General features: G+C 42.3%; 1 protein-coding gene across 7 annotated transcripts in view; it reads left to right on the top strand.

Annotated features, from left to right (window-relative positions):
- The window catches only part of RASAL2 (RAS protein activator like 2), a 349,893-nt gene extending 328,452 nt beyond the window's left edge, over positions 1-21,441 (top strand). For 2 of the 7 annotated variants that reach the window (XM_088016940.1, XM_088016939.1), the window contains exons 13-19: positions 2,101-2,300; positions 3,077-3,938; positions 11,736-11,870; positions 13,569-13,771; positions 15,008-15,095; positions 18,074-18,104; positions 20,470-21,441. In XM_088016940.1, the coding sequence (XP_087873066.1) occupies positions 2,101-2,300; positions 3,077-3,938; positions 11,736-11,870; positions 13,569-13,771; positions 15,008-15,095; positions 18,074-18,104; positions 20,470-20,612 (1,662 nt within the window). In that variant the 3' untranslated portion in view covers positions 20,613-21,441. The remainder of the gene's footprint in view (positions 1-2,100; positions 2,301-3,076; positions 3,939-11,735; positions 11,871-13,568; positions 13,772-15,007; positions 15,096-18,073; positions 18,105-20,469) is intronic. The other 5 variants (XM_028092076.2, XM_028092074.2, XM_028092075.2 and 2 more) reach the window with 3 other exon arrangements.
- Positions 21,442-26,207: the final 4,766 nt, after the last annotated feature.

The following is a 26,207-nucleotide window of genomic DNA, read 5'->3' as shown; positions in this document are numbered from 1 at the left end:
AAAGTAGGTTGGAAGCATAATGGGAGATGGAAGTTAGAGAACCTGAATATACCTGAATTCTGGAGAGTATCCGCAGAGTGACAGTATTCATGCTTTCTGCTAGTTGAAAGCAACCTTTTGTGCTAGAAGTCTGGGAGTAAATAGTTATCAATTCCGAGTAAAATATGTGCCCTGCAAACCAAAAATTCTAGAAGGCCGTGAAATTATTAACATATATTTTTAATTATCTGAATTAATGGAGTATATATTTCTATAAATATATGTATGGAACATTATATATAACATGTCTTAAAACTTGCCTAGAAACTAACATCAAACATTGCTAAGTGCAGATTTATTCATGTATAGCAGGATGAGGTGATGAAACCTCTTAGGATAATTCTAACAAAAGTGTGGACTTAGAAAAATGCTGAGATTATTGTGTTTAATTAGTTTTACTCACAAGACTCTTTTATTATGCAAGTCAGAGGGTTCAATATAACTATTAGTACTACTGAGTTACGTGGGATCTGAAAATTCTGATGTTTTCTTTCTCTACAGATATGAATTTAAAAAACAAAATACTTTTAATCATTTATTTTCTGAGTATAAGCTAAGAATTACATATTAATAACTAAATATATACCATGCCAGTCATTTTCTTCCTTCTGGAATTTTTCAAAGAGAAATAGAATTTGTAATGGAAAGTAGTCTTAGACTTTAGCTAGGTTTATCATAGTAATTATTTATTGATGTTTTTGTTTGCTACAGGTACTTCATAAATAGGTGTGGTGGTATGTTAGAATAATTTCAAAAGACAAATCTTTTCACATTTTTTGTGATAAGAATGTATTTGTTTTCCTCCATTTTCCTATTATCCTTAACAATGTTGTACCAATAAAATGGGGGGAGTAAGACTTATTAGTAAAGACCACTTTCCCGAGGCAATGTAAATGGTAGGGTGTCTTACTGTTTGTAAAATAATAAACTGTTTTGTATTCTTGAGGACCCCTTCTTCACTTGTAGAAATGCTAGCTAGACTTTGAGTTGCAGCTGTACTGAGGATAAATTCCTTGAATATGAATCATGGCTCAGGAAAGTTGAGCAAGTAAAGGCTATTCTTTGGGTAGCATTTGACCGGCCACTCTACCCATCTGAGCAGAGTTGAAGAGTCTCAGTTGTGGAGAAGACACAGGAGACCCAGAAGCAGCCATGTAAAGCTGTCCTAGAGTTGAGGAGTTGTGTAAGACTCCATGAGAATAAGAATTCCCTAAAGAAGAAAATGATTGAGATGGATAAAGCCAATACTAAAAAGTGACTCTTTGTCAAGTAACCGCATGAGTGGGATGCGGATACAGTAATTTTGTGAAATAGACCTGGTTGATTTAGGATCAAGGCCTTCTTAACAGGCTTTGCTAAGTAAACATGCCTTCTCCTTTTTCATCTGTGTTTGGTCCTGGGAACCAGGAGTGAATCTTAGACACATCCCATAGAGAGAGTTTACCTGATATTGCTGCTTAAAAAAAGATTGTCTTGCTGATGCAAACCCAGTTGACAATAAGTCAGAGTTCCCAAAAGTAAATGGGATAGTGGATGGCAATATCAACTGTGTGCCCTGCAGTGCTCCAGACCCCTGAATGCAACACCTTCTTGTATGTTGGCATGCATTTCTTTTCTCACACGATGCCTTTTCTTTGGAAGTTCCATCACACTAGCCAATCCTCTGGTCTTGAAGTCCTTTGGTTAGAAGGTGTTTGGTTCTTCCCCTACACACACCCCCCCCACCTTGATCTACTAGCCTCCCAAAGATTTAGTTTGCTTTGCATGCCTATTTTAGTTGGAATGGCAATAGTTTGGTTGTTTTGAGCATGTCTTTTAATTTTTATTTGCATAATCCTAATTTCTATTTCCTTTCTTTCCTCGATGTCTGCTGCACCTTGTTTCGCCTCCTCCATTCATCTCGACGCCATGGTTCTGCTGCTCCATAACAATGCATTATGAACTTGCCACTCCCATATGCAAACACCTACCCTTCCCTCCAACCTACACCCCTCCATCAATGGGCATCGTTGTCCCAAAAACAATCCTTGGTGGATGTCACAATGCTTATTATCCAATTAGGGTGAAAATTCCTTCCTACAGGCGACCGTGGCAAAATTGGGACCTCTCCCTCGAGTTCTTGCTGATATTACCAAGTCTCTGACTAATCCTACACCAATACAACAGCAACTGAGACGCTTCACTGAGCATAACTCCAGTCCAAATGTCAGTGGAAGCCTCTCCTCTGGGCTGCAGAAAATATTTGAAGACCCCACTGACAGGTATGAAAGAATTGAAACTGTTGTCTCAGAGAGAGATAATGCTTAGGGATTTGGCAAAAATCTACTTAACTTATTTGTTGAATTTACAACCTGAAAGTCATGATCAATTGGAAAGAATCATCTGGCCTGAGATAATCCAATTGTTTATCATAATAATACACAAGATCTAGGATACTTATTTTCTAGAATGATATTGTAGAGTTATATTCAACAAACATAAAAAAAAACCTAAGTCCACCTTAATGGGGGAAGATTAAGGGCTCCATGAAATTTATATTTTCATATATTGTAGCACTCAAAAATCTAGAGAACCTCAGTTAATGTCATTTGAACTGTGTTGACGGGATAGGTAGATACAATGTTGATGCTTAGACTGACCCTCTTTTCTGGATTGGCAAGACTTGGGCCTTTAGCAGGAACCCTTTGGTTGTACACACAGCACTGCTCCCTCCTCTTGAAGGTTTAGACAGAACCAATTAACGATGAATTGGAATACCTCGGGAGGGTTTAAAAACTAACTAGGAAATGACTGGAATTCCAGTAAAAATCGAAGACAATGATGGAGTGGTATACACAATATTATTCCCCACCTTTGGAGAGAAACTAAAAATGTTGGATTTTTAAGAATTGTAACGATGAAATCTGAGTTTAGAAACCAACATAAGTATCCACATTGGGCCTGTGAGCCTTCAGAAATGTTCATATGCCTTGGATTGAGAAATCTTAACTATTTTGAATTTGCCTCCAGAGTAATTAAGGGTCCTCTTTTTCCACAGTGATTTGCACAAGCTAAAATCTCCAAGCCAGGACAACACAGATAGCTATTTCAGAGGGAAAACATTATTGCTGGTTCAGCAAGCCTCCTCCCAGAGCATGACTTACTCTGAAAAGGATGAAAAGGAAAGTAGTCTTCCTAACGGTCGGAGCATCTCCCTCATGGACCTTCAGGACCCTCACGCTGCTCAAGTGGAGCATGCGTCTGTCATGCTTGATGTGCCTATGCGCTTAACTGGAAGCCAGCTTTCTATCACCCAGGTGGCCAGCATCAAACAACTGCGAGAAACCCAGAGCACTCCCCAGAGTGCACCCCAAGTGAGAAGGCCCCTGCACCCAGCCTTGAACCAGCCAGGCAGCCTCCAGCCCTTGTCATTCCAGAACCCTGTCTATCACCTCAATAACCCAATTCCAGCAATGCCAAAGGCCTCTGTGGATTCCAGTTTGGAGAATCTAAGCACTGCCAGTTCCAGAAGCCAAAGTAACAGCGAAGATTTCAAACTCAGCGGGCCCAGCAATAGCAGCATGGAAGATTTCACCAAACGCAGCACCCAGAGTGAGGATTTCTCGAGGCGGCACACTGTGCCGGACAGACACATACCTCTTGCTCTGCCGCGGCAGAACAGTACCGGGCAGGCCCCCATCCGGAAGATGGACCAGGCTGGGTTAGGTGCCCGAGCCAAAGCCCCACCGTCCCTGCCGCACAGCGCTTCCTTACGGAGCACGGGGAGCATGTCGGTGGCCTCTGCGGCGCTGGTGGCCGAACCTGTGCAGAACGGGAGCCGGTCCCGGCAGCAGTCCTCCTCCTCTAGGGAGAGCCCCGTGCCCAAAGTGAGAGCGATCCAGAGACAACAGACACAGCAGGTAGGGGCGAGGCTGGAGGGGTCTGGCTTCCACTGGTCCAGCTGTCTCCCTGGTTCTTTGTATAGAAATCACTAGGAAATCCAATTGCTAGCAGCATTTCCACTGAAAAATCGTTTCTGCAACTTTGAAATGGAAAGAGGAAGTGAAAAGTCTGGGAGGCTTCTGGTGAGGTGAGGCAGCAGCACATAGCTTGACTCATTCCCCTCAGGAGACTGACAGCCACGCAGAGGGCTTTTCCTTCTCTTCAAGCAGCTGAGCTGCTACCTGGGTTTGCCCTGAGAACAGGTCAGTGTTGAATGAGTAATTAGAACACATGAGCTACGAAACCTATAAGCCAGATCAACTAGAATGTATTTGGGGAATCTGGACATTAATCATCCTTAATTTTTTTTCTCCCTTAAGTTTCCAGAATAAACTTTGGCATTCTGAGCCAAGCGTTTAATGTAATTGCTCTCTACTCCATCCCCCACCTCCCTCTGAACATAACAAGTCTCATGTGCCTTTTCCTGGAAATGACTAGAAAAATAAACAACTGAACACCTCTAAAGGCAAGGTAAAGGAGAGAGGGAACGGATAGAAACACAGGTGGTGGACAAATACGCTAACCATTTACAAATCCCTTCTGTTTGCATTGGTAAGCCCAGCTAGTGTCACAGCCAATCTTAAGATTTCTGGACTTTTCTTCTTGACACATAAAAAGTTCTCCCAAGAATTTAGTTATTCATGGCTTCCCTACATACTACATTTTGAGGCACCAATACATATTTTGCTTTTGGGAACAAACTAATAACCTGAGCAATACATGTATATGTATATGTATACATTTAATATCTTTCATCTAAAAAAGATTTTTCTCCTTTGTATTTACTGACCTTTTTTTGAAACCTAATCATGCTTTATAAGTAGTAGGGAGCTTTGTGATTGAAAGAGTTCTATAACAGATCCTTTTGTCAGCAAAACCACTGGTCAGAGGAGACTACAATAAAACCCCAAGTGTATCTTTTTAATGTATTTGGCTTTTTGTATAGGTAAGGCATTTACTGATTTGGCTGCTTCTGCCTCCATTCTGCTGTAATCAGAGGCCTTGCCCCTAGTTTGATAGTTATTGTTTTAAAAAAATTTAGCACACTGACAGAATCCTGGGATGCAGAAGCAGAGGAAAGAGATGAAAAGCACGACTAACTTAAGCAGATTCCTGCAGCTGACTTCCTGAGCAGAACCTCCTAGTTGGTCATTCTTTCTGGAGAAATTTCCAGAGAAACTCCTTCAGTCTTAAATTTTTCATTTTCGTTTTGTTTATATTTCCCCAATTCATTTGATTTTTTAAAGATTTATTTATTTTAGAGAGAGTGAGCATGAGCGGGGCGGGGGAGAGGGAGAGGGAGAATCCTTGAGCACACTCCCCGCTGAGCACAGAGCACAACACAGGGCTCAGTCCCAGGACCCTGAGACCATGACCTGAGCCGAAACCAAGAGTTGGCCACTTAACCCATTGAACCACCTGGGCACTCCCCCCAATTCACTTTTGATTCAATAAGCTTTTTCATTTAAAGAAAAGGAAAGAAGATTACATAGAATGAAAATGCTTATGCATACTCATATCTTTCATATGTATGTCCTCTTATATCAATATATTTAATTTGTCAGAAGGTGGTCATTCACACCTTATCATGATCATTTCCACACAAAGCTCTTATGCTAGCTTCGCGTTGAGATCAACTACTTCCAGAGAATCGAAGTGTTTATTGAGAGGAGAAAGGAAAGATAAGTAATTTTAGAGATGAAGTACTGTGTGGAGGCCGACATCCGCTGGTGGGGGGGTTTGTAGCATGGGGTCCCGGAGGATGGGATGGGGAGTAGAGAAGAATATTGGATTGGCAGAGAGGGACGGGACAGCAGAAAGGGCCCTCCAGCCTGCTTTTCAAAAGCTGACTCGGGCCCAGCCCTGGACAGAAAAGAGGAATGCTAACCCATTCCCCTGTATCATGTAGTCCTCAGTTCCCAGGGCCTGAGACTCAGACTGATGGTTTATAAATATTACAGATTACACAGCCTTCTGTGGGACCATCTGGAACCAATTGTCATTTATAATATTTAGGTGTAGGAAAATCTAGCACCTGTCACCCAAGCAGTCAGTACATGTTTCTGTGGGTGAATAGAAGGCCGTCTGGAGAGACGGGAGGCAGGAAACGCATACAGTCTACGAACAACTGATTTAAAAATGTTTTGTGCCACAAGCCATCAATGAATTGGGGTATGTCTATGTTACATTGGTGCGAAGTGAGGCACAGAGTGAGATGGCCTAGTGCAGCTCTGTATATTCATCTTTGTTTATGCCTTGGCTGGTAATGCACCATCATATCAGTTCAAGCATAATCACTGTATTTTTATTGCTCAAGTTTCTGGTTTCTCTACATGGGCTTTTTCTATGCAGATGGTTTATTCTTTCAAAACTTATGTTGTTATTTTTTATGCCTTATCTTCTGGTTTCTTGCTTTTCTCCTCTCACTCCCATAAAGCCTCTGAATTTCTATATAATCAGCACATTTTTGGCAAATTCCTTTGCATATTGTAATTGCAAATTGTGTTGGGGAATTCTTCTCTCCCCAAAACTAGAGGATTTCTTTGTGGGGATTGTTCTGTAGGCGTCTGTAATTATCGGTGGCTTTGTCCCATGGAATTCCATCTGTATCTTAGCACAAAGGAGTGCCCATTGTTGGCGGCATGACTGGCTTCGGTCTTCATATACGTACTGAGTGGGAAGGAAATAAAATCCTAGTGAAACAATCTACAGGAAAGAGAGGGGTTTTTTGGGGGGGTGGTTTGTTTGTCTTTTTTTTTTTTTCTTTCAGGAAACTGCCTTCAAATTTTTTTACCCTTTTCGGCCTTTATTTGGATTTTTTCCCCCCTCATTTTCCTCCATTTTGTTTTTCATGTATCATGTGCTATCTATGTATAATAGACTATACTTACAGTGTATGTGTTCGGATATAGTGTGTTACGGAACCGTAAAAATTCAAATTTGAAGAGCCTTTTAAAATAAAAAATTCAAATTTGGGGCTCCTGGGTGGCTCAGTCGTTAAGCATCTGCCTTCAGCTCAGGTCATGATCCCAGGGTCCTGGGATCGAGCCCCACATCGGGCTCCCTGCTGCGCGGGAAGCCTGCTTCTCCCTCTCCCTCTCCTACTCCCTCTGCTTGTGTTTCCTCTCTCACTGTTTCTCTCTCTGTCAAATAAACAAATAAAATCGTAAAAAAATAAATAAAATAAAAAATTCAAATTGGACAGTCCTGTTGGAAGGATGCTGCCACTATCACGTGGGGATGTGTTGAACCATCTCCTAACCAGCCTCTTCAGGGACCCTCAGAGTTGACTTCTTTAGTCAGCCCTCTCTTGGTGTTGACAGCAGAAGTGCTCTTCACTCCGAGAACCAGACTGTTTCAGATTTGGAGAAGCTGAAATCAACAAGCCTTATTTATAGCTAGTAAATACTAGCACGTAAGGGGGACTGGCCTGTTCTCCATTGTCCTCAGCGTAGCCAGGCTCTGACTGATGACAGGATCGGAGAAACTGCTGTCTCAGGCCCTTTTGCCCTAAAGCATTAGTATTTTTCCCAGAGAAACCCTAGACAGCTTTATCTCAAAGCGGAGATATTCCAAGTAGGAATTCCTCCTGCTTTTCTTTTTGTCTTTTTCATCCTTCCTTTTCTTTAATGATCCACCGTTGAAAGCCAGTGGATATAAATACTCTTCCTAAGGCTATAGCTAAGCAAAATGGGATTTGAAGCCCTTGCCCAACCTCTTTTCCCAATCTCTTTGACTGTAAACCAGAGATAATAAATTTTGCTATCTGTGATAATGCCTAAATAATAACTAAATAACTACTGATAAAAACTAGAGATAATCAATTTTGTTATCTATAATAATGCCTAAATAATAATTAAATAACTACTACTAATGAAAACTAGAGATAATAAATTTTGCTATCTTTGCCAGCTTGTAAAGGAGATGGAGCAATCATTGAGGAAAAGCCTTTGATGCACTTCCAAAGGATTAGAGGAAAAACATATAGTATCTTTCTCTTAGTAATACAGTATACTTTAGTAATAAATTCTAAAGAGAACCAGAGTATTAATAAATGAATATTTTATTGAGCACCTATTGTGCAATTACATTGCTACCATTCAAAAATAAACTGTATAAAATGGTGCCATGCATCAAGGATTGACCATCTAATTTGGAAATAAGACCAGCACACATAAAACCAATAGAAAAAAAAAAAGGAAGAGACAGTATATAGTTTTCTAAATAAAGAAACCAAAAAAAACCCTCTATTTTAACTATTTTTTATTTGTTCAATATTACTTTTCTGTTCTTTATGATGTTGTGAAGGTTTTGCCATGAATACAAGGAATAGTTAATATTTTTTCAAAGTTATTGACCGCCTACAATATGCCATGCAGTGTGCTCGGATATATTAGGAAGTGGTTGAAAATCAGATTCAACCAATAAAATAGGAATAGACCCAAATGTCCAATTCCATCACACAATCTCTTACAATTCATTGGACATTGTTAGTCCTTCTGAAGATATGGTAGCTACCACCATCACCAGTGGAATGAACCAAGTCTTGTTTTTACAGCTTCTCACTTAACAGTCAAAGCCTAGATTGTGCTAAGGAGTCATCACTGTTGTTTTAATATGCTTTAAGGGGCTAAGATCTCTCCTTAGTGTGTTTTAGGAATATCTTTAGTGTGCAGTGCATTTATAGGTACTCAATAAATAGCTACCCCATGACAGATCACAGGGAAAGAAAGTCCATTCGTGCAACATCTTGTTAACTGTATAAAGCAGAAAGCTATTGAATTAGCTGCCTTGAAGTAATAAATTCCAAACAGTAAAGTTGTTATTAGTTTTAGTACCTGCTTTATCTCAAACCACTACTGAATGATAGAAAATCCTGGTTTCACAGGAAAGCAGCTTTTCTGTGCCCTATGTGCTAACGTGATAAGATTGTAAAATTTAAAAAGGATTTGTCTCCTTTAAATAGTGGCTTTCTATTAATTTTTTAAAACTCAGAATCACATTCTTTTGTCTTCCAGGTGTACATATATCAAATAAAAACCTAAACCTCTTGTAAACTATTTTTCTCTGCCAATGCTGAAGCAAATTTTTGTGCTCTGCTTTTAGAATCCAGTAGGGGGAGAACGTGTGTGTGTGTGTGTGTGTGTGTGTGTAAGTAAAGTACCTTGCCATTTACAAAATGCATTTACATGCTGACTCATTTGTTTCTCATAATACTTTTTTTTTTAAAGATTTTATTTATTTATTTGACAAAGAGAGAGAGAGATAGCAAGAGCAGGAACACAAGCAGGGGGAGTGGGAGAGAGAGAAGCAGGCTTCCCTCCGAGCAGGGAGCCTGATGCGGGGCTCGATCCCAGGACCCTGGGATCATGACCTGAGCCGAAGGCAGACGCTTAACAACTGAGCCACCCAGGCGCCCTCTCATAATAACTTCTGATGTGGATAATTATTACCTTCCTTTATAGATGATACTCTATCCTATAGGCCAGTGTTTCCAAAGTTTGATACTCAAAATTATTTAAGTATGCAAGATGTTTATTTAATTACCTAATTATTTTAACATGTATTAGAAAAATATATAACTGTTAATATTAAAATATATTTATAAATATATATATAACCTCAAACTCATGATTGTACTGATGTTATTGCTTAGCATAAGGACTCAGCTAACAGGAAAAAGTTGTTTTAAAGGGATAAGTAATATATCAGTGATGATGTGGTTATGACAAGAATAATAAAGTGATACACAAATGAATGAAGTATACAGCATAGCTAGATACCGGAGTGGAGATGGAAATAGACTTTTAAGAACTGAAGATCTTGAAATTTAAGACATGTTTATATGTTTCTTGACACAGTGGAGAAAATGGCTTTAAAGGAGGAACTTCTAGAAGTCCATTAACAATTGCTTTGCTTATGTTTGCCTCTGGCATGATGCCACTTTTTACTGATACATATCTCTAATCTGTTTGCAAATCAGTCAAACCAGGTTCTGCTTCAGACCTTTAAGAACCACCCTCCTATGACTTGTGTATGTGTATTTTGTAGAGTTTCTCCCAACCAGTATTTTTCATCTAGTCTTTCTAAATTGCAAAGTCATCAAAAAAAACCTTCTTTTAAAATAGCTATCTATAGAGAGTTTAACTGGATTCTCTTTCAGAATGACATAAAGATAATCTTAAGGTAGATATAGCTCTGCATGGAAGAGAAAATTCCCTCCAACTATGAGATTACACAGTGTTGGTCCTCAAAATAGAAATCTATTTTAATTCTAAAAAGGCTAACTCAGGGGCAGCTGGGTAGCTCAGTGAAGCGTCTGCCTTGGGCTCAGTGCCTGCCGATCCCCCTGCTTGTGCATGTGCACTCTCGCTCGCTCTCGCACTCTCTCTCTGTCAGATAAATAAAATCTTTTAAAATAAATAAATAAATAGGCGAACTCACATACAATGCTGTGTTCTCTCTTTCTTTCCCTCCCAGCCTCTCTCGTTCTCTCTATCTCTCTCGCAAGCACACCAGAGAAAAATAATTTGTTTTATATTCCTAGTATCATTTGTAGAGAAAGCATTAATGTTCAATAGCTTAATATAAATTGTAATATCCAATTCCAGTTTTCTAAACATAAACATAACATCCAAGCTCTGTAGTTTCCGAAGGACTTTCACATACATAATTCACATATCTTATTCTGTCCCTTCAACTCTCTGAATCAGGATAGGTATGTCGGTGATGGTGGTGATATCCCTAATCAGTAGATTAAGAAAAGAGTATTGAAGAGATTAAGGGATAGTTTAAGTGGCAGGGTCGCTCCTTTTTTTTTTTTTTTTTTTTAATTTTATTTATTTATTTGAGAGAGAGAGAGAACACGAGCCGGGGGTGGAGCAGAGGGAGAAACAGACTTCCCACTGAGCAGAGAGCCCAATGTGGGACTCTATCCCAAGACCCAGAGATCATGACCTGAGCTAAAGTCAGAGGCTCAACTGACTGAGCCACCCAAGCACCCCAGGGTTGCTACTTACGGCCAGAATTCTTATCACTCTGTATATCAATATTGGAAAAGGACAATTTATCTGGCTATCCTAACTGGATTGAAATATCCCTTAAACTAATCCAATATCTATTGTTTTGATCCTGTATTCATCAAGAAACTGTCTGGTCTAAAATATAGACTTCTGAGTGGTCTTCATCCATCAAGAAGTCAGCACTCTGTAAAAATGAGCAGTGTCACTTGTTTTTTTCTCTTTGTCTAAATGATTAATGTGAAAATTATGGACTTGGCATTCTGATAAATAAACGGGTACCCTGTGAGTTTGTTTAGCATTAATCAGTTTGTTGGTTCCCGATCGTTTCTGGGTTACACAGCCATTTCCTCAGCTGAGCAGTCAACCATCAAGTCAGGCCTTTTCTCTCGTTCTTACCATCACTGACATTTCACTGGTAATTGGACCACTGGACTAATGAACAATTTTAAGGCCTTGGCTTTCTTTTCTTGATGATAAGAATTTTCGTGATGCATAGGAATTTCTATTCAGAATAGTTAATTCTTATACAAGTAGATATTCTCATTCCTCACCCCCAGCCCTGTCTTTAATAAAATATTACTTAGAACTGAGAGTATTTATTAGGTCACAGTTTTGTCCTCCAAGAATAACTCTGTTTGAGAAACCGAACTAGTGAGCTGTTTGGGGATGTGCTAATAAGTGTTTCTGATGCAGGTGCAGTCCCCTGTGGACTCTGCCACAATGTCCCCAGTAGAGAGGACAGCAGCCTGGGTGCTGAACAATGGGCAGTATGAAGAGGATGTGGAAGAGACTGAGCAAAATCAAGATGAATCCAAGCATGCTGAGAAGGTAGAACTAGCCTGTCTTTGTTCACTTCTTCCACCCACAGGGATAGTCCACCAGAATGGTAGTTTAGCCAACATGATCTCTTCCCCTCCCCGGTTTCAACTCCACCTCTCATGTTATCCAGCGTATACACATCTGTATATAACAAGTCAGTAGTGTCTCTGTGCGAAAATATGCAGAAATGTCTGTTAGGCTAGGGTGGGAGGATTAATTTTCTTTTCACGTAAGCTACCTTAATTTGGAGACATTCTGCTATTCATTTCCAGTCATTGAAGGGGAATGTTGTTTCTATAAACTGGTTGTTAGTCTTCAACCAAGGCCAAATTTATCCTTGGACTAGACTTCTTTCCCAGATCTTGTTTAATGATTTTGTCTTTTTTTTTTTTTTTTTTTTTTTTTGGCCTTTTTCCTTTTTGCCTTTTTGCCTTTACTGGATAAAGAACTTCTAGCTCTATATTGATTTTAAACAGATATTATCTATTTCTGTTTTGTTTTAAAGAAAAGTTGACATGTAGAAAAAGGGTTATCAAATAAGAGGCTTGACAGCATATATGGCAGTCTCTCACTTAATTACAACCACACAACTAGTCCTGCTTACTTAGCAACATGATCCTAAAATATGCTTCCTGATGCAGTCTGCCTTTTTAAACTGTCGTGAAAATTGTCATCTTTGACCTTCTGGATAAAGAATGTAGTTTAGGATCATGATATTGGGTAAGCAGAAGCTAACTTCCTGATTGTCAATTAAATGGGATATTCTGTGAATATAGTTTGCATTTTACCGTACAGATTTATCATGAATTACTAATGAATTTAAGTAGACCATATGCAAGAAAGCTTATTGCTTCTCACCTCACCTAGAAATGTGACATTCCAGTGTACTCACACCCCAGCTACTGCACTGTCAGTACGAGAAAGGGCTGGGGTTCTCTAAAGCTTTAGTGAGAATTTGTTATATAAAGCTTTAGTTTATATATATTTATATAAAGCTTTAGTGAGAAAACAGACATACATGTTCCATCCGGTGGAACCAAATTGAGCCGATGAACCACATCATGAAAAGGGGCCAAGAGGCTGTATTAATCAGCCCTGGAGAATATGTAGGCCTTTTGCTTAGTGCTTGTGACCTGAATATTTTACCCTTGTATAGTTGGGGAGAAAGCAGCAATAGCTTACTTTGCCACCAGATTCTATTTATTGAGTTAGTAGCGTAACAGTATAGAAAATTCGCTTGTTCTCTAAAGGGCTGATTCTAGTAGAATGAAAGAATGAGAGTCTGATGAGCCAGAATGTGTCAGAGAGCCTCCAGTATAGGTGATGATACACAAGTCTTTTCTCTGGTAGACAACTGGCTTTGGCCTTATTTTAAGTGATTTATCAGGCTTCTAAATACCTGATCTTTTTTTTCCCTGCCCCCATTTGATACAGATTGGATGTAGCTTGCAGCAACTGGTAGTTAATGTGGAAAGAGATACATAACATATAGATTCGAAATGCCAAGTTCAGATTAAAAATGTGATTTTAGGGGGAGAGAGGACAGAGCTCCTTTACCATTTATCCCTTTTGATCGTTTTTAAGAATATTAGCAGCACATGGAATGGCAGCTCAAACAGCATCCAACCACCTTGATTTCGAAAACCAACATAACTCCAGTTCCCCCCCACCCCCCGCCTTGTCTTTGATGCCTCTCTTCTGCTCTAGTATGAGCAGGAAATTACGAAGCTGAAGGAGCGCCTGCGAGTGTCCAGCCGGCGGCTGGAGGAATATGAACGCCGCTTGCTGGTGCAGGAACAGCAGATGCAGAAGCTGCTGCTGGAATACAAAGCCAGGCTGGAGGACAGCGAGGAGCGCCTGCGCAGGCAGCAGGAGGAGAAGGACAGCCAGATGAAGAGCATCATCAGCAGGTCAGAGCTTCAGCTGGTGGTGGATGTGGGCCAGTTAGGGGCACAAAGAGATCGGAAGATGATCCAAAGAATCCTGAAGTCATGGCAGCAAAAGCCACTTCAGTTCTGCATATGCTCTGTGGGACTTCGTACGGATGTGATGCATGACCGTATCTCTTAACATTTTCTAAATGTGAGACCTTCCTACCCTTCCTTTGAAGACAGAGGTAGTCGGTTTTTCTTTCATCATAATAATTAGAAAAAATGAAAATGTAACGACTCACTTGAAAGGTCTTAGTATTCAATGTCCGGGATTCACTTAGGTCTTCATGAGTCTTGAGACATGGAAGGGCAGCAGCAATGGATATCTTTAGAGCCAGAGAACTGAGAGAGAGAGAGTGCCGAGATGTCCAGGGAGTCTCCGGGAGGGGTCAGTTTTACCAAGCACTTACATAACATTCACCCTGGGCCAGGCACTTTTGTTAAGCACTTTACAAATAATAATTGGTTTAATCTGTCCATAAAGATGTGTTTAATGCCAACCTCTGAGGCAGGCATTATTCTCATTTTACAAATCAAGAAACGGGCTCCAAAGCCATGAAGTCACCTGCCCGAGGTCACTTAGCAGAGCAGCCAGGATTGAAGCCAGGGAGTCAGGCTCCAGAGCCCAGGCTCAGAACCACTGTGCTTCACTCCTGTCAGATGCTACCGAGGGGTCAAGCAAAATGAAGACAGAAAAGCTTGGTCGTTTCAGAAGTATGGAGGGAATTAGCAGTCTTGGAGCTGTTTCATGGAGTTGAACGTCCATGGGTTAAGATGCAAGTGGCACCAGAGAGAGAAAGTAGGCCGACTAAGTGTAGTCCCCTCTGAGAAACTCAGCCGTGCAGGGAGAGAGGGGCGGCTGTCCCCGGGGAACTTGAGAATGAGAGGGGGGGTCATTTGTTTTTTCCTGGGTGGTTTGCTAGTTTGCGATGAACTAAGCAGTGCCGGGGGAAGGATCTGACAGAGGAGAGGGAGGAAGCGATTCTGGGGACCCTGTCCCAGAGATGAAAATGCATGGGATCCAGTCACTGGCAGAGAGGTCAGCCTTGGATGGCTCCTTCCAAGGTGGGAGAGAAGAAAGCAAGCATGATCATGGACCTCTCACTGGGGAGGGGTGGAAATCTAGACTCTGCTGAGTTTGGGTGTCTTGTCCCCTACGTCAGCTGGCCTCTCTTTGACGTATGTTCTCGATGTCTCCTTGCTGCCACGTTCTAGGCTGATGGCTGTGGAAGAGGAACTGAAGAAGGATCATGCTGAGATGCAAGCAGTTATTGATGCAAAGCAAAAAATAATCGATGCACAGGTGAGCAGGCCTTGAATCTAGTAGAAGGCACTTGTTTATAATGACTGTTCAGTTTCCTGACTTCTGACCCTTCGGAAATGCCCAAGGCATGTACTGCAAAAATGGGTCATTGGGAAGTTCTCGGCATTACCTTTTGAAGATTAAAAGAGTCTCTATGTGACCTGTATTACTTTTCCTTTCTTTGACTGGTGACAAGTCTGTTAACCCAGCAAAGTATTAGCGTGCTTAGAGCAGTTGCTTGACAAATCTCAACCTAGTGCATGATGGGGTTTCCTTCTTTCCTTATGGAAAGGAGGGCATTCTCTAAGGGGGTAACTGTGAAAAGTACACCGCATGTGTCTGGCTTGTGACCTCCACTGCCCATCGCTTGGCTGTGATGTTCACGGTCTTGTTAGTCACGTCCACTGTGCCATTGACCTCTAGCCCCACAGACGAGTGGAACTATAGGGGAAAGACAGGGTTGTGGCAGGTACCTTTCCTTCCTATTCTTTCAGTGCAGGGTTTGGCAGGGATGCTTGGGATTTGCTTGGCTGCCCTCCTTCATTGGCACTGTGCTTAGAGAGCCTCTTGGTTTTGATGAAATCAGAACCTGGGCCTCTGCTCGTTGTAGCTTACATCTGTGACACTAATGGCAGGATGACTGCCAAGAGCACCTCACAGGGCACATCAGTGATCAGAGCCAATCCAGGCGGCAGGAAACATTGCGGATTTGGTGTCATTTTATCATTGCAAAATATGGTTGTATTTCTTAGAGTGAAATAAATAACAAAAGGCAGGTGCGGTTTTGTTAGTAGCTGGTCTAGTCACCGAATGTATCCGCTTCCTAGAGACAGCCAACCCACACGGGTTTGCATTTCTCACCCTTAAAGACCTTATCATATCCCCAAGCTATGGAATAAAAATGGGAGCAAGGACTTTATCAGGGACCTTCTCCACATAGGGGACCCTCTGTGTCGGAGCCCCTGGGATTATTAAGCATGCACTTAACACCCCCTATCTGGTTTCCTGACAGGGTTAATGTGGGATGGGGTTTATTTTTCAAAGGAGTTGGGAGGGAGGCTGAAAGCAGAGTCGTGCAAGGAGGCTTCCTGGGCCCGATGCTCCACAGACACACCCACCTTGTAGGCCAGTGTGAGCTGTGACACTCTCGTCAGCGTAGCTACTGGAATATTTTGGACTCTGTAGTTTCTGGATATTTGGACCTCATAAGAATCAGAAGAAAGGTCTGCTGTAATGATCTGACTTGGTCCTTTTTTTAAACCTTTCTGGGTGTCCCCAAGGTGGGTGAGGGAGGGGCAGTGGACGCAAGGCCATCTTGCCGTACATACTATAAAAAATTCATCCCAGAGCCTTCAGAGAGATGACCTGAATACAGAAAGCAGCTTAGTCAGGAAAACCACTGTTAATAAGTTTTCACTGGTGGGTTTTCAGTGTGACAGAAGGATGCAGGAAGAGTCCTATTAATAATCACACCAGGAGAGATTTTGGTTCTGCTGAGATAAAACAGACCATTTTCATAATTCCAGCTGTTCTAAAACTGTGTCAGTCTTGAGCAGAGGAAGCTTGGGTGTGTCACAGTGGTGGCTCTGGGCACACAGCATTTCCCTCTTCGTGGCTGCCTGCAGGACAGCCTTATTAGCTTCTAGCCGGTTCTACCCCCTCCCGTCCCCTATTTTGACATCGAGGGCCAGATGACTGGGTGTGAAGCTGGAGTCAGGCATGGACGGTGAGCACAAGGAAGGGAGCAGGATCTATCAGGTCTCAAAAGCTCTGGAAAGTAAGGACCATCTGTCAGTTAACCAGGAGGGTGTTGCTGTTCAGGGACGGGTGAAATGTGATCCTCAGAGCATTAGTCAGCGTCAGCTTGTGGTTTGGCTAAACTAGATGTTTTGGGTCCATACCTCAAGGCAGTGGTTTTCAAATGCTTTGATTGTGGACTATTTTGGTCAAACCAGAGGGACCTTCCATAGGTCACTTTCCAACTGCTCGTACTGAGCACCACCAGCAAGGACCACTTTCAGCTCAGGGATGAAATCACACTGAGGTTGGCTAAATATAGTAAATTACCTTGTCAGACACGGGCATTAATGTACAGTAAGCTTTCTACCAGAGGCCCACCAGGGATCCCTGAAGAATACTTGGAGAATTCACTGGACCACATTTTGAAAAACAGTGTACGGTGTATAGCACAAATCATAAACACTAAAGCTAACTTTAAAAAAAAAAAATTATAACCTCCAATTCCAGCTGTTGTCTTACTGATACATTCAAGTCTTATTATAGCAAAAGACTTTGAACATCTTGGGGCAGCCTTTGTAATGAATAACTTTTTATATCAGAGCCTGTCCTTTGTAGGGATCAATCTTACATCCTAAGTGTCTGGTGGAGCAGAGCAGTCCTTCTGGCTCATTTAATAGAATGCACACATGTTTGGGGTGAAAGCTTCCCAGTGAGGTAGCCCAGCCTTTTAGGTCTCTGGCATCTTCCTTGGTGCCACTGGTAGTGGAAAATATTTCTCATGTGAATACGGTTTGCTTTCCTTATATTCGAGCTGAGCCCAGCATTTCCCAAAGCACTGAAGGCCTGGTGCCCAGTGAACTGGTTTTCATTTGTGCCAGCAGTCCTGCGCCCCTCTGGGCAAGGCTTGTTGCTGAGGTCAGCCTGTCCGTCTCCTGCACTTTATGCCGTGAGGCCCGGCCTGGGTCAGCCACCATCTAACTGCACTGCAGGACGATGAGCATTGCACTGGCCAGGCCAGAACCAGCTGTCTTGGACCTTGTAACACAGCCATGGGGATCCTGGTGATGGAACTAAGGGGATCTTTTCTGAAGCATCAGACCAGGGACTGTGCCACTCTCACCCCCCCAGGATCTCTCCATGTGACTCAGATGGAGAACAGAGAAGGGCTTCCTCCTCTGAGAAGCAAGCAGCTGCCTAGTTACTGTTGCAAGTGATATCTCCGCTGTGTTAAATTACAGGTCATAAATGGAGATGAGATTATTCAAACAGGCAAGTAAACCCAGTCCGTTCTGTAGCTGAGCAGTCCCAGCCCTGGTCCAGGACACCGGCCTCCTACCCATTCCAGCTCCTACAGCCCCCACCCTGGAAAGCCTTCCTGTCAGGCGTGGATTGCTTTGCCTGTCAACCCAAGCGGAATCAAAATGTCAGAGCATCTTTGTCAACTGACCTTGACTTTCAAAAGTCCCTATTTGATGATTTTTCTTTTACTTTTTGTTTTATTTTGAGACGTTGGCCGTGGGGGGGGGGGGAATTACAAAAGGGGATTTGTCCACTTGGAAACTTTCAGCTGTTCAGCAGGGGGGTTATTTGGCTTCAGCTGTTACTCTTGTAGGAAATAAATAATTGCAATCATTCTTAGCCTTCTTTTTGACCCTTTAAGAATCAAATAACTTTTTACAAATGCCTAAAAAAATTTCGGGGGGTGGGGTAAACCTGAAGAATCCTACTTTCCTTCTTATTGGGGCCTTATAATTTATCCTAATATTGAAATTTCTTTTTTAATCATTTCAGGATATTAACAGTTACTCTGTTCAGAGACCATTCTTAACCAGAGGGGGAAACATCGTATTTGGCCCCCCACTCCTTGTTTCCTGGTAACCACTGCCCAGTCCTTACCTCCTGGCTTTTTAAAGATCTAGACTTGTTATCCCAATAAACTCCATTGGCTATGATTTTTTTAATTACGATTTTTTTAAACCTCACAGATCTTTCTTTCATTGAGTTTTGCCTACCCTCAAAATGAGTTACCCTCCCAAAATAAAAAGCATCTTATACTAGATGAATGCTTACCTAATAATGCTGATTTTATGTATCTTACCACCTGAGACTTCCATCAGAGAAAAGGAGAACATTTTTTTAATGCCAGTAACAAGGGTCTTTTTTCATACTTTTGAAACCCCTAGCCCTGCTGCCCTGCCCCACCCCCAGACTAGGAGATTAAAGGGCAGCATTTACTTGATGCTGTTGTCTGTAATGCTTTTGCCTCCAGCATCCCCCAGGGCAGTGGAGGGCAGTGGTCCTCCCTACTCCGGCCCCCTCCTGGCAGTGCGTTGCTGGGAGCACCCCGACATGGCCCTGGGGGGCTGCTGCCCACTATCGAGGAGCAGCATCGAACCCTCAGCCCTTCCTGCCCTCTCTGCACCTCCCCGTGACCCGCCTTACCACGCTTTTCCCCGGGGTAAATTCAGACACTCCAGGGGAGGAAAGCTGCTTTTGGCTTTGGGGCTTGTTCCTCACATGTTTTTTTTTTCTTTCTAATTTCATGAACATAAGTAAAGACCACCCCCCCTCAGCGTTAGCCTCTTTTCTGAAAAGTGACAACTTCATGTTGGAAAGGTTCTGGAATGATCTCCCTACCTGCTGAAACTAAGATTAGGGTTTCTCTCCTAATCTTTGTGAGACTGATAATATTTTGACGGGATGATTTCTTTTCTTAGATGAGCGTACTTTCCTTTAGATTGCCATATTTTGATGGGGTCGGGGTGGCCCTTTTTTCTCTCTTGGTTTTTTGTTTTGTTGTTTTTTTTTTTTTTCTTTTTCGTGTATGTGTAATTCAACAATCTTTGGTTCCAAAATATTGGTCCTAAGACATTTTTTTTTTCCCCCAGAGACTCAAAAGGAAAATGAAAGCAATCTCCTTATTGGGTAGCTTTCCTGGAGTAACTCTGAGCTGGAATGAGTCGAGGAGCTTGTGTTCTCTGTTTGTTTTCATGTGTTATGTTTCTGGCATCCCCTTTCGGCCACATCTCCCTTCCCATATTCAAATGACCCCTTGGTCTGAGCTTCTGGCTGCTTTTTCCCCTCTTGCTGTTGCATCCTCACTTTGTTGGTGACTAGAAACTGCCACCATGTATTGTTGTAATTTTGAGCACAATGTGAATTCTCTCCAAATGTGACTGATGTGGCCTCTTGAGGGGCCGAGAACCCATAGAGCACATGCACTTCTCCTCTGTGAAATGAAACCTCTGGTGCTTCTTTCTTTGCCACCTGATTTCTGTGTTTTAATTTTGACCCAAAGCACTTAATACTGTAAGGCAGCTTGACACCCCTGTTGCACAGTCTGAAGTAACACCTGGTGTCTTGTTCACATCATCCTAGCGTCCCAAGGGATTATTAATAACCAGTCCTGCTGTGCTGAAAGGAAAAAAGAGAGAGAAAAGAAACACAGATGCACTGGGCTCAGGGGAAGCCGAGCCTGAGTAGGGTGCAGAAAGAGGCAGAGACGTTCCATTTGTCTGGGAAGCATCATGCATACTGCTGTTTGATAGAAAGCATTAGAACAGTCATTCAGTGGAGCATTACCATGTGGTTTCCTGCACGTGGCCTGAATAAAGCCCCGATTGGTGTGTTGCAGGAAAAGCGGATCGTGTCCCTGGATTCAGCCAACACCAGACTGATGAGCGCGCTGACGCAAGTGAAGGAGCGGTACAACATGCAGGTCCGCAATGGCATCTCCCCCACCAACCCCACCAAGCTTTCCATCACGGAGAATGGTGAATTCAAAAACAGCAGCTGCTGACGGCCTTTGTGACCACACAGACTGTGGGAGGAGACAGAAGGAAATGTCCCCGCTCTCCTGGCCCCAGCCCTCTCCCTGACCCCCCCAGGTTTACAGAATGTTGCTATTTCCGAACAGCAGAGTGGCGAGACACTCTTGAATGAAGAAAGGAACCTTGTCTTTCAGGGCATAAGGCTAAGACTTCCAAGGTCGATGCTTTCCCCCCATGTCTCTATGTACATAGGGAACTTAGTTCTGGGCCATGTACAGAAAATAGCACTGTAATATACCAAAAGGAAGTGAATAATGTAGATTACCTTTTTAATTATTACTATTTTTATTATTGTTTTCCTCTTGTTGAAAGCACTGCAGTTGTTAGAGGAGGAAAAAGTAGGAACGACATGTGAGTGAGAGATGAGCCCATGGGCTCGGTAGGTAGAGACCAAGTGTCTATTGGATAGAAGCACGTGGAGTGCAATAGGACATCGTCAGAATGAATTTTTCAGGGATTCATCTGCCAGTCTAAAAACCCCACTCCAGCCCCCTTGTCCTTTAGGAGAACATGCAAATACCAAGAACCAACCAAAACAATTGATCCCATTGATCAACCGAGACTGGTTCTGAATGGACAGCTGATGTGATTTGGGAGTACACTGTTTCAGAAGACACAGATAAGAGCTGTTGCATCAAAACTGGACTTTAGGAGTGGTTTCTATTGAACTGTTGATGTTCATTTCCTTCTGTCTAGAGCAGATGGGAATTTTCCATTTTAGATAGGGGGCTTTTTTTAACCCCAGTTGTAATAAAGGGTGTTCTTTTTCCTCGTTAGAGTTTACAGAACTATAAATATTTGTGTCTCTGCATACCATCTTCATCTTCACACACTCACTGCCCTTTCCAAACCCCTGGTGGGAGCAGTCTTCACCAACAGGGTTCACTCTCCCCTGGAGAGGTTGTTCAAATATGCTGTCCATAATCCATCCAAAATAAACACCCTTTCTTCCACACAGAAAAGGGCTAACCATACCATAGCAGGAATCTCTGAATATTTCCTATTAAAAAAAAAAAAAAACTTTTCTATGTGTAACTTAACAATTTTTGTTTGGGATAAAAATTTTATCCATTGTACTAGTAAATCTCTGGGCAGGGTAATTTTATCTCAGTCTTCAGCTTTGAAATGGCTTCTTCTAATTCCCTCACTAAAATTTAGAAAGGAAATCCAGAAGTCATGATTCTGCTTATAAACAAAGAAAATTAAAAGTGCAAGGACCATGCATTCCAGTCATTACTCCCATGTTCTTCATAGATTTGGCAATAATCACTCCATTTCACCAACTGTCATCCTTGGCTTTATTGTAGGACAGAAACCGTCGTGGAAGCTAATTTACTTCCTTTTTTCCAGAGGTGTGAAATGTCATCTTGAATGCGAACTTGATTATCAGAAGTATGGAATGTTATGTGTTAAAACAGACATTATATATACAAATATATATACATATATACTCACACATATGTACATAAAACTGCACAAATAGGAAAAGTTCATGCCTTCTCTGCTGTCAGATATAACGTTAAAAGGGTTTTGAATCTCTTTAAGCAAGATCTAAGCAGCTCTTTATCCTGAGAAAGCAACAACATTTCTCAAATGTTAAGGATGTTTATTTTAAATTATAAACTTTAAGGAAATTTTTAAAAAAGAAAAGGAAAAAGGGAGAGGGAAAAAACAAAGACCCGAGGGAACCCTATGCACGGAGTGAGTGTTTCTACTGAAGAGAGTATTATAAGGAAACAGGAGGACATTTATCGGGTCCTCTGCTGGGTGAGGCCCAGCCTCGACATCTGTGAATAGCCTCCCTCTCGAGGCACCCCTGGCTTTCGCTTGGACCTCTTGAGCCCTCCCCTCTTCCAGGTGGATCTCTGTGTTGGACCTTGCATCTCAGCAACCTTCTGATGGCCCCCAACCTTTTAAAACATTTCCGTTCGTAATCTTCTCGTCTCTGCCGGTCAGAGCTGTAAATCAGGGCTATTCCTCCTACTTATCTGATCTACGGTTTTCGTGCCCTCGGATATTGGGCACTTGGTTCATTTCTTGACACCTGGCAGTTGTTTTACAAATTCTGACCTCCTCCCTCGAAGCTTAGGGCACACTGTGGTCAAAATCACTTTACTAGGAAAACAACTTTACTAATTCTGAAGGTGTGCCCTGTTGTTGGCTTGGGCGGCGGTGGGGGGGTGGGGTGGGGAATGTAAACGTAGGTGTCCTCATTTAGAGCTATTCTCAGCTCCAGTCACTTTTAATCTGTTCTTTGTAAAGCCTTCCATTGTGCCGCAGAAAGCCTGGTAAAAGAAGTGTCAGTCTCAGTGGCCTTAAGTATGTAACTCGGGAGATGTCTTGCATTGAGGTTTGCAAGTTCGAAGTGTTGGTTATGGATTACAGAGGGCTGATCAGCTTACCTATATTGGGGGTTTGAGAGAGACACAAAAAACCAAATGTGCGTGTGATGGCTTGATGGCTGCCTCCAGCTTGGAGGCATTGTGGGAGCCCCTTAGAGGGCTGCCTGCTCTGGAAGATTTAATGCCCAAAATGTTTGGAAACATGATGCAGCCCTCTCTTATCAGGTTATCTTGAATGAAGAGAAAAGAGTTAAAAAAAAAAAAATCAGAAGTCAGCTAGAAGTTCAGATTGTTCAGAAGTTCAGAAATTTTCGATGATCCTTTGAGCCTGTTCCTATCCAAACATTTTTCTGAGTATTTCTTTAGAGAAGCTGTCATCTGTAGAACTTATTCCAAAAGATTTTTTAAGTATAGAAGACTGCAGCAAACAGCTGGTAATTTTTATGGAGGTATTGCTTAGTTTGGCTTTTCTTCAGCCCAGAAGACTCCATCTAGATGTTCGGCCAGAGGAGGGCCTGGTTGAGGTGAGGCGGGCGGGTTAAGATTGCCATGGCCGCAACTCCTCCTTCAGCCACACATCAGCCACATTGCAGGCTGCCTCCGGGCTGCGGTCCACTGGCATTTGGGGTTCAGGGGAAGTGCTTGTGAAGCACTCGTCTAAGCTGACAGCCAGGCTTGGCCATTGACAAGGACAATGTGGGTGGGATTTAGGAATTCAGGAAAGGGCTTCCATACTCCCTTTTTATATCACCGGAGCGACAGGCTTTCTGGGCCAAAGCAGAAGAAAGAGTGACATTTCCACCAGGTCCTCGAGTTCCCCAAGTCTCTACAACATAAGCCGAGACCTAGGAGATGGCATCCAGGTAACTAGAACAGACACTTGAGCGCCCACCGTGTCCCAGGCACCCTCACCGAGGAGCCATCGGGGTCCAGGGCAGCCCGTTCGTGAAGAGACTGTGGTAAAATGAGCTAATCATGCTTTCTTCGCTCTTTGTTGTCTTCACTCAGTATCTAGATGGTGACAAGTCGCTTTCTCTGATCTGCTCTGAGACCTTCCCTGTGATGGTGTTGGACAGTGAAGGAAAGAGTAAGAGTTTCTGTCTCCGACTGCTGTATGACCTTGAGAATTTGCTGGACTTTAAAAGTAGAGCTTTCCAGATCTTTGTCAACCTCAGCCTTTGTTCTTGGAGCTGTGGTTCTTTTGGCCCCTGGCTCTCACTCTGTCCTCAGAGGTGCCCCAGGTAGGGAGCAGTTCTTCTCCAGACGTCCCAGGGCAAGACCGTGGCCATCGAGTGAGTTTGCATTAGTATTTGCCTTCCACCGAGATTGAGTTCTAGTTAGCTCCAGTTTGGAGCTCCTGAGAAGGCTGGTTGTGGGGCTGAACTTGGGGAAGGAACCCCCTTCGGGATTCCCTAAGTCCCGTGTGACCTGGAGCTCTGGAAGATTTAATGCCCAAAATGTTTGGAAACATTTTAGGCATGGAAACATTCTGGGCTGGACACCAGACTAGACTGGTCACTGGGCCTGGCCCAGCAGCTCCTGAGGCCGTGCCACCTCCTCAGCGCACTGTCAGCTACACCCACGGGGGCCGCCTTCTCCCACGGATTGTGGAAACCAAAAGGGCCTGCTTTCTCCATTCCCCTTTCCCTTCTCAAGTCACGTGTGAAATCGCCTGTTTGCCCCAACAGTAAATCTTTGCCTTCCCACCCATTACCTGAGAGCCAAGAATTTGGGATACTTTGTTCTTATCAGTGTGTCAATTGGAAGAACCTATTTTACTAGTCTTTTAAAAGCAAGATATGTTGGGGTGTTGAATTTTTAAATAGAATCTCTTTCCATGTTCGAGTGATTGTTATTAGTTCTAGAAGCATCCCCTTGTTGTCATGACCCAGTTATGAATTCTCTTGAGTTTAGGAAAGAAAAAAGTGATAAAATTTGCATGAGACAGAATAAATATCTTATGAGGAGAGAAAGAACGTGAAGAAGATACATGATCTGAAAGGGGACAGCAGCCGTCTCAGTAGCCCAAAGGTTCGAGGAAACAGGATTTATATCCTTTGCCTGATCTTAAAATACATAGATAAGTGGAAAGGCCATCTCTGGAGACAGCACATGCACAGCCACACAAAACACACAATTCCTAGGGCTTCCTTTTTCTGAATGTTAGTCCATCTTACAGAACAGTGATTCCCAGACTTTCTTGAGCTTTTTAGGTTTTGTGCTCTCATTTGTTAGATGTTATGACTGTGGTTCGTTCCTCTTTAAAATGTATGTACCATATGTGTTATATGTATATATAAGTTAAAGTGACTTGAAATTGATTTGGTCTGACATTGTCTCAAGAATCCTAGATATCGTCATTGATACCATGTGGCTCATAGAAAGAAAGCTGAATATCACTGATCTGAGAGTAAGTTCCAGAAAGAAGGAGCTTTGGTTCCTGGTCAGTTAATCCTCAGGTGTTTGAGAAACCAAGCCAGCAGGACTTGGCAAAGACAGCGAGCCACCCCAGGAAAGCAAAGTGGTCATTCTGCCGGTGTCTCAGCCAGCGTTTTCATTTCCTACTCCTCTCTTCCTTTTCATTCAAATGCCCTCATGTTCCACTGGGAAGTGTTTTTGTTTGGGACCTAAAACCAGATTTATCTCTTGTTGTAAAACACAGAAGCTGTGTTTTAGGGGCCTCCATCATCTGTGGGAGGGGTTCAAATGTTGGCATATAAATATCGTATTTATGTCATTTCTAAACTCCCAAGGGAGAAATTTCAGTTCCCAGTTCACCAAAAGGTTAAAATACTAATTGACTCAATGACCACTAACCTGCAGAAAGGTAGAAATAAATAGTAAAGGTTAAATTTTGACTGGTGCTTAGAGATTTCCTTGTGACATTAAAATTAACCCAAGCAGACAGCAGCACACTAACCTGAGTACACCTGTGAGGAATTTACCTTCTAAATTTGATTCTGTTTTTCATCTCCAGGGCCTTAATAAGAATGTGTTAATACACATGACTATTTTACAATGATAGCTCTAAATAATTTATTTTTTATTTCAAGAAAGAGAAATACACCTTAGAAAAACAAAACCCAAGATTTTATTTTATTTTTAAAGCCATATTTTTGTGCTGGTAGCACTTAGATCGTTCCATACGTGAGATCCATATCTGCATTTCATTACCTGGGTTTGTTCTAAAGAAGATTTAT

The sequence above is a fragment of the Eumetopias jubatus genome, unplaced genomic scaffold (assembly GCF_037043125.1).
Source record: "Eumetopias jubatus isolate StellerSeaLion01/CBP00866 unplaced genomic scaffold, mEumJub1_p1.0 scaffold_12, whole genome shotgun sequence".
Taxonomy (NCBI): Eukaryota; Metazoa; Chordata; class Mammalia; order Carnivora; family Otariidae; genus Eumetopias; species Eumetopias jubatus.
This window is presented reverse-complemented; position numbering and strand designations above follow the sequence as displayed.